This window comes from Benincasa hispida, chromosome 7 (genome assembly GCF_027475165.1).
Source record: "Benincasa hispida cultivar pf3 chromosome 7, pf3_genome.v1.1, whole genome shotgun sequence".
In the NCBI taxonomy this organism is placed as follows: Eukaryota; Viridiplantae; Streptophyta; class Magnoliopsida; order Cucurbitales; family Cucurbitaceae; genus Benincasa; species Benincasa hispida.
In genome coordinates, this window is record NC_143484.1 from 7,438,674 (window position 1) to 7,447,718 (window position 9,045).

Here is a 9,045-nt window from a genome sequence, read left to right on the forward strand (position 1 = left end):
TTGATAGATTATTGTGATGTCGATGGGGCTTATTGTTTTAGTGACAAAATCTATAGCTACATATTGTGACACCATTGTATCATAGACTTCTAGAAAGAAGCATGTTATAATTGCTAAGTCAATCTCTCACGTTAATTGCCTCAAAAATTAGTTGGCTTGAATCACTACTCAAAGAAATAAAAAATTCCCCTTCCCAATACATCCATAGTTTGATGTTATAACATGAGTGCTCTCTCTCTCGGTTGCTTCAAATAGAGTCTCACTCACGAGCCAAATATGCTGAATTTGACATACACTTTCTGCTAAATGAAGTATTAGCTAAACGATTTGATGTTGGTTATGTTCCCTCAAAGGATCCGTTGGTAGATTGTTGGACAAGTTTTTCCGGAGCTTTAAAATGAGTTCAAATACACTTTTGATCAATGAAGTTTGAGGCTCATATCTATTTAGTCCCTAAAATTTTAAAACAAACACTTTAATCCCTCATCTTCACTAAATGTTTTTAAATGATCTCTGATTTAACTTTAAGTTCACGGAATACTTAGTAGACTGTTATGTGCTCACTTGGACGTTAATTCTATTTGATGACATATTAATTGTATTAGATTAGTTTGAAAATCAATTAAAATTTAATTTAAAAATTAAAGAAAAGTTGGTTAAAATATTTTAGCACAACAAAGTTTAAATCAGCAGCAACTTAGATTCACCACAAAAATCAAAATCAGGTAGGCATAAATAAGAGTAGTTTCATAAAGTGTGTTTGTAATGCATTTTCAAGTGTTTAATTTAAAAAATAAGTCATTTTTTTGGGAGATAAATTAGAGTGTCCGACAACTACTTAAAGTAGCTTTTGGAGTGTGTTTTCAACTTTTATTAAAAGTGTTTAAATAAAAATGAGTTTTTTTAAAAACAATTTTTTCTCAAGTCAATCCAAAAGGATCCTTAATATATCACTTCGAATTTCTAGATGCACCTTAAGAAATGATTAGGCCTAATTTCTATGGAAGGCAATTGAACTCCCGAAGAGTTCGAATTTGAGAAGACGGCCATGGACAGATTGAGAACAATGTTTATGGTGATGGCTCGTTGGTTGACGGATTGTTCACCTTCTGAAAATCGTCTAACAATTAGGGCACATGTATTATTTTTAAGTTTTTAACAACATTTAGTAGAGAATCTTAAAACATAAATTTGAAAACAAGAGATTAAATGAAAACATAGTTATCTTTCATGTTTTCAAATATATGTTTGGTAGCAGAAATCATAAATTGGATTCTAATTTAAATAATGGTAAGTTAGTTGTAGTTACCCACTAAATATTAGAGGACAATAAGTTATTATTAATTTATTTACGAACATATTTTATGTTAAAAAATTGTATAATTATTGTTTTGTTATATTATATAATTTATAGGAAATTTTGAAATTTTTAGGTCTTATAGTTTATGATTAGAATTTACCCACTATTGTTTGATAAAAGGTTCCTAATAAATACTCCTTATGATAGGGACTATTAAGAGAATTGAACAAACCACCGAGATTATATATGGAGTTTTATCAAACAATAGAACCAAATTCTAAATTTTAAAATGACTAACTTTATCTAAATCATATGGACCAAACTTGGACTTTAACCTAATTTAATTTATATTATGTTACATAAGACATATTTTAATTTTTTTAAAAAAAGATTGGATTTATAATATGACATATTATATTTCTAAATATTTTTATCTTTATTTAATATAATTCTTCATTTTAAATTTTAAAATTTAAATTCTAAATACAAATAAAATATAAAAATGTTATTTTCAGAATTTGCACGATTTGGATCACACAATCCAAAAACAATTTTCAAAACAGAATTTGGGTAATCTGCCAAACATATATTCGCTAAATTCAGTGAATCTGAATACATAAAGCAAAATCCGGATTGCAAACAAAAAAGACTCTAAAAAATTCTAACTTTTCTTTATTTTTTAAATCAACTTTTAATTGATCTTCTAACTAATTCAATACAACTGACACGATAGGAAATAGAAGTAGTCCAAGCCAACATATAACCGTCTACTAAACGAATTCTGTTAACTTTTAAAGTTAAATCAAGAACCATTTAGAAGCATTTAACAAATATGAGGGATTAAAGTATCTGTTTTGAAACTTCATAAACCAAATAGACATGAGGCTCAAATTTTAGGAACCAAAAATGTCTTTTGTCCTTTATAATAGGATTATGCACATTAAAATTTCCAATTCAAAATCAAGATACACAAGAAAACATAAAATTTTGTAATCATAATTTTCACTATTTTAACTACAGAATCGGATAACAGTTTCCAAAAACACGTTTATCAAACATATGTTTTCTAAACTCAATTAATTGGAGAAGATGAAACATAACTCAAATTACCTATATCAAACATGCATTTGGTACATGTCAGTAAGATCTATGCTTAATTCTGCACATTCTCCCTTGATTTTCCTTGCCTTGGTTCCAATTTAGCCTGCCTGAACCTGATGAAATACTCCACCATCAACATTACTCACTTCCATTGAGCTTAATCTTTACTTCTAAATTATGCTCCACTCTACTTACTAAGTTTTGATTGAAATTATCATACTACAGTCTGTTTGGATTGACTTATAAAAAAGATATTTATAAAATATTTTTTAAAAATTTATTTTCATTTAAACATTTTTGATAAAAATAGTTTAAAATAAAAATATTCGTGTATTTGCCAATGTTTTCTCAAAAGTGTTTCTATATACAAGTTTGTTTGATTTGTGACATATTAAAAGTGTTTTTATTAATGTCAGATTATTATAAAGGACAACTATAAAATACTATAAACTAATAATTTAAAACAATGGTCATCATAATTGATTGTCTGTGGTGATTGTCATCGAAGTTAGTGGTGGTGGTTGTTGGAGATGGTCTCTGGACGGTAGTGGCTAGAAGTGGTCAAAGTAGTGGTGGCCGGCGGAGTTGGCTGGAGATGACCTCTCTAGCAGTGGTGGTTGGAGTTGGCCATTAACGGTGGTCGAAGGTGATTGTCGGAGTTGGTCAGTAGTGGTGGTGGCCCGAGTTGGTTGACGAAGGGTAGTAGTAGCCATGACAAACTAGTGGGGGTGAGGTAGATGACTTTTGAGGGAATTTTCATAATTTTAAGAATTATACAAAATAGGGAGAGGTTAATCATTAAATAATCAAAATTCATTTTTCTAAAATTTTATTTTTCTAAAAGTTGATTTAAGTGTTTATCTTAAATCAACTTATTTCATAATCATTTCTTTCAAAAGCTATTTTAAAGGGTTGTCAAATACTCCAATTTTTTCTAAAATAATATTTTTTTTTTTTCAAAATTAGACACTTAAAAAGTTAAATCAAACATATCCTAATTATAAGGATTAAATTTAAAATTAAATATTAATAATATATAGACCAAATTTATATATTTAAAAGTATAGAGACTAAAGTCATAAAGTAAAATAGTATTTAAATCGAAATTTTAATTACAATTTACTTATTAAAAACTCAATCATTAAACAAAAGTCTAATTTTTCACAAAATTGAGTTGGATAAATGCACAAGCAATTCAATAAATATTTCAAAACTAACAAATTTCAACAAAATCCAACCCTAGCTAGTGTCGATTTTCTTTGAAACCTTATTTGATTTTGCACTCGATATTTTTGTTATTTTCATTAAATGCATATGATAATATTTTCACTGACAATTTATCCGAATGAAAATCTAACACTCATTCAAGTGTAAGATTAACATTTCAACACATTTGAAGTTCAAAGTACATTTCAATGTTTTTTTTTTTTTTTAAAAAAAACAAGGTGCATTTTGATGAAATAAAAAGTTTAGTTTCTCATCTTTGAAATGGGTATATATTAAGGTACCAATTGTAATACGTACCTCATTAGAGTCGACACTAAGAGATGCTCCATTATCTGCAGATGTAAAATTAAGAATCATCCTGCTCGCCTTTACTGCCCTGATACATCATCATCAAATTACGGATTTAGTTGTCACGCAATCTTCCCTAATAATTTCTAACATCTTGTAACTATACATGTATACTTTTAAGGTTTAAAATAACATTTATTCTAAGTAATTTCGAAGCTAAAGGTAAAATTATAAAAGATGAGTATAGCATTGATGCTACGAGCCAAACAACCAAACCCAAAGCAAGACCGAAGCAAGATGAGTGAAGTGACATGGGTCAAATCGAAGCCCATGTCAAAAGGCTCGATTGGCCCATGTCGAGACTGACCCAATGAAAATGCCTGCAGGTGGGGGAGGACCATACAGGAGGTCCAGACCAAAGAAGGAGTTTTAGAAGGAGAAGGCTAGGTCAAGAAAAAAATTATAAATAGAGAAAGGAGACATCAAGGGAAGTAAGTCCATTCGCATCCTAAAGTTCTACACTTGTTACACGATTCTGTTAATTGAAATTAGAGATAACCAAATGGTAATTAATTTAATATAATATTTTAAAGTTTAAGGACCAAATCGAAACTAAACTTGAAATAGTAGCTAAGGTCTAAGGAACCTTTAATTAAATTTATTTGATATCTTTTAAAAGCCATGCAAACTCAATCAACATTTTATGGCTTAGTTTTTTTAAACACTAAGAAATTTTGTCATTGACGTGAATAGAGGTGTACATGGATTAGGTTGGGTTGATGCTAAATACCAAACAAATAAGAATATATATATATATAATTCGGATTGGGTTGGGTCAACCCAGATTGTTTTTAGCAAACTCCCAATCCAACCCAATAAAAATAGAAAAATCCAACCCAACCCAACCCAAGAACATCTCTAGAGGTGAAGGAAAATTAATAATTACCACTCCGGAGGATTTTGGTGGTTAGCAGCCAAATCACCAAAGCACGAGAGGAGCATATCGGTGTTTACAATGCCAGGATGAAGTGCAATAATGGCCATTCCATTTGGCAGCTCTTGTGCAATTGATTTAGTCAAACCCTCAATCGCCCACTTTGATGCACTATATGCTGAAAACTGGTGCCTCAAAAGTTAGAGCGTTTACATAATATACTCCCCTAGTTCGATAACAAATTTAAAACTTTTTATAATCGCATAAAATAATTTGATAATTCGAGCACTCACTCAAAACTTTTGTTAGAGATTTGTAAGAAAATTTAACTAACGTTAGCGCAACTAAGCTTAAAGTAGGACAATTTGAAACCAAAGATATAAATTTCTTGTATAGTGCTTGGAGCTTATCATTTTCTTGAATCTTTCCAATGTGAGACAACCATTCTTCTAATATTTTGGCTATATTAAAAGAGCGTAAGTTGTCCACATTGGAAATGATAAAGCAAGTGATGGACTCCAAGAACTATATAATGAGTCTATGATTTATGTTCAAGTGGTCCTAGTTAGAAATTCTTTAAGCTTAAGTGTGGTAACCCTAGTTAAATTCTCTTCTTGTATTTTATTATCACTAAGAGTGATACAAAAGCTTTGGTAAAGTAGAAAGCAATGCTAACTGTTCTATAAGTCTCTTGGAGTACCTACTACGTGATTTAAATGAGTATATAAACTTTCTAAAATTATGTTGAGGTGTGTAAATAAATACCTCGATAAAAAAGCTCTAGAATTATCCTAGCTTTTCTTTAGACTTTGAGGGAATTCTAGATGTCAATTCATTTAGACAGGGATAAATCTAATAGAAATGTGTAGAATAATTTAAGTCCTATCTATCTTGACCTTTACCTTTTCTTTTTGTATTAAGAAATATTGAATAATACTAATAACAACAGATCTTGTCTCCAACATTCTTTGCATTTTATGAGAAAGAGGAAAAGTTTTGAGAAAGTGCTTTTGCAATTGAGATCGGGTGAGAGTTTCGTTTGATTATAATAATTTTTTATGTACGTAGATTTCTTTTTTTTCGATAATAAAAGTGGGAGATTTTTTCCAACATTTCGTATTACTATCCAAAAGGAAACTACCAAACATACGTACCATAGGAGCACCAATTCTTCCCCACAATGAAGACATGTTCACAATAATTTTCTTCTCCCTTGCAATCATAAGAGGGATGAAATGGCGTAGTACATTTGTTGTTCCTTTGATATTTGTATCAATGACAGAATCAAATTCGTGTGGAGGAATCTCCCAAAACTTGGACTTCTCATTGACTATAGCAGCATTATTCACTACAAAAAAAAAAAATGAAATTCATACATACATAATGAAAATGTAAGAATGATAAGATTCGAAGTGGTTTTGAAATGACAACATTTGAACATAGGTTATATGTGATAAACATACTATGCACAATGTTATAAGATAGCTACTCTTTTCGTTGTCAATTGGTTTTAAGATGGAGTTCATGTTATCCTAATCTTCGTATCAGAGCCCATGAAGCCCAAACAAGCATTCAGTCTCAAAACAAAGACTGGAATCCCATCCAGAATAGTAAACCCAAGGATAAACACCATCTTGAAGAGATATTTTGAGGATCCACAATGATTATAAGATACATAGATCACTCCTCTTATTGTTAGTTTTGAGATGAAACTGATGTTATCTAAATCTAATACGGTATCAAAACTCATGAAGCCAAAATAGGCCTTCAATCTAAAAATAGAAATTAGAATACAATCTAAGAATGGTGAACCGAATGAAACACTATTTTGATGGGGCGTTTTGAGGATCCACAATGTTTATTAGATACATGGGCTATTCCTCTTATTGTCAATTGATTTTGAAATGAAACTCGTGCTATCTCAATCTAATATGATATTAGAGCCTATATGTAGGCCAAAACGGACATTTTGTTCAAAAACAAAAATTGGGATTTAATAATCCAAGAATAATGAACCCAAAGGGGCACCATCTTGAAGGGCATGTTGAGGACACATAATATTTATAAGATACATGAATTACTTCTTTCATTGTCAATTAGTTTTGAGATGAAACTCATATTATCTAAATCTAATATGGTATTAGAGCCTATATAGCTCAAACAGACACTCGATCTAAAAACAAAAATTGAAATCCCATCTAAAAATGATGAGCCAAAGAGGCAACATCTTAAGAAGACATGTTGAGAATTCACAAATTATGTAATTTAGGCCCTGTTGGTAACCATTTAGTTTTTTGTTTCTTGTTTTTTAAAATTAAGCCTATAGATACTAGTTTGGCTTCCAAATTTCTTCTTTTGTCATCGTGGTAAAAAAAACCAAGCCAAATTAAAAACTAAAAAAAAAAAAACTTTTAAAAACTTGTATTTGTTTTAGGAATTTGACTAAAAATTCAATAGTAGTACTTAAAAAATATGCAAATCATTGTAAAAAAAAATAGGTATGAAATAAGTTAGTTTTCAAAAATCAAAAACAAAAAAACGAAATGGTTACTCGACAGAACCGTAATTCTTCTTTCCATTATCTAATAGTTCTGAGATGAAACTACATGTTTGTCTAAAACAGAACACGTATAAGTACCAAGGATATCGGGAACAAGGTTTGTTTGAAGGACAGCTTGAAGTAGGCCTTCAACACCGCTATTGGAGGTCTACAAAAGCAAATGAATTGGTTGGAATGATATATATATATATATGTATATATAGTTGAATTTGAGTGAAAGAAAAGAACAAACCACATCGAGATTAAGAAGCAAGTGTCGTTGTTGGTTGTTTGTAGAGATGGAAGAGAGTTGTAATTGAAGGGAATGAAGGGCGTTGTGATTACGAGAGCACCCAATAATAGTGTGGCCATGTTTTCCCAATTCTAAGGCCAAAGCTCGTCCTAGGCCTTTGCTCACTCCGGTGATCAGAATTACAAGGCCGGACCCATCATCTTCCTTCCTACTTTCATTCATTTTCTTTTCTTAATTACCAACAATAAGAGATAGATGCCTGGTTTTGGTTGTGTATTAGTAGTTTGGGCGTTTTGTGGGTAATGTTATCACCACGTCCACACATAAACTATGCTCCCTACTTGCCTTATCCGTTTGGATCAAAAATTTATAATACTTAGATGCGTCTCCCGTAAATACCTATTTTGTATATTCCACCAAATTATCCGATCATAACTTGTCATGTGCCAAATTTTATAAGTAATGTTATCCCCACGTCCATAAATAAACTATGCTCCCTACTTCCCTTATCCAATTGGACCAGAAATTTATAACACAGTACTCTGTCTTTGGCTCAGTTTACCAAGCCTATATTTACTTAGATGCATCCTTGATAGTACCTATTTTGTATATCTTATCAAATTGTTCGATCATAACTTGTCATGTGGCAAATTTTGTTTGTATTTCTTTTCGAAATATTTTAATATTTTATTATGTGAGTGGTGAGAAGGGATGTACCTAAGTATTCTTTGTTTTTAGGTTTAATAATACTACTATGATTTTTGTCCTTTTAGTTCATTTGGTTCCTTTACTTTCAACTTTAGTTCATTTTAATTTTTGTAATTTTAAAATTTTTCATTTTGGTTTCCTTTCAAAAAGTGATCACTGGGTATGTTCACTTTCATTTTGACTTTATTTTTAAGGGATCAAATAGTCATCTTTCGAAAGCTCAATGGCTGAAATTAACATTTTGGCAGTATAGGGACTAAAATGAATAAAATTTAAAAGTATATAGGGACCAAAATGAACGTTTTAAAAGTATAACGAGAAAAAATGAACCAAAACCAAAAGTACAGGGATCAATGTAATATTTGAAGCTTGTCTTTATTGTTTACAATGTTTTGACAATAAAATACATTTTTAATCCCTAGATTTTGGGTCTAGTTTTGATCCATAACTTTCAAGATGTTACACTTTGATTTCAAGATTTATATTTCTAATATCGATCTTTAGTTAAATACTCACGTTCAATTATTGGCGTTAATGTCTATTAATTAATTTAAATAGTTATGAAATGAAAATTTAAATTTAATTCTAATAATGATGAAAAATAGTTAACCTCAATTAATTTTATTTTAATTTTTTAAAAAATAATTGATAGAAATTATCATACATACAAAATATGAGTATTTAATGAAAAATCG

At 30.1% G+C, this 9,045-nt stretch overlaps 1 protein-coding gene across 1 annotated transcript; it reads right to left on the reverse strand.

The window, feature by feature from the left end:
- Positions 1 to 2,191: 2,191 nt before the first annotated feature.
- Positions 2,192 to 8,009, reverse strand: LOC150034893 (NADPH-dependent pterin aldehyde reductase-like). Its single transcript, XM_090315425.1, has 6 exons — positions 7,643 to 8,009; positions 7,489 to 7,558; positions 6,005 to 6,198; positions 4,863 to 5,035; positions 3,926 to 4,004; positions 2,192 to 2,514 (listed from the first exon to the last, which is right to left on the reverse strand). The coding sequence occupies exons 1-6, from the start codon at positions 7,862 to 7,864 to the stop codon at positions 2,500 to 2,502; spliced, it is 753 nt and encodes a 250-aa protein (XP_090171551.1). The 5' UTR covers positions 7,865 to 8,009; the 3' UTR covers positions 2,192 to 2,499.
- Positions 8,010 to 9,045: the final 1,036 nt, after the last annotated feature.

What these genes read in the sequence shown, in the direction of transcription:
- LOC150034893 (XM_090315425.1), bottom strand. Translation starts at nt 7,864, where the DNA reads ATGAATGAAAGTAGGAAGGAAGATGATGGGTCCGGCCTTGTAATTCTG. An exon ending in TGCTTCTTAATCTCGATGTG is followed by an intron (nt 7,559 to 7,642) that starts GTTTGTTCTTTT and finishes TTGCTTTTGTAG; the next exon opens with ACCTCCAATAGCGGTGTTGA. An exon ending in CCTTGTTCCCGATATCCTTG is followed by an intron (nt 6,199 to 7,488) that starts GTACTTATACGT and finishes TTTTTTTTGTAG; the next exon opens with TGAATAATGCTGCTATAGTC.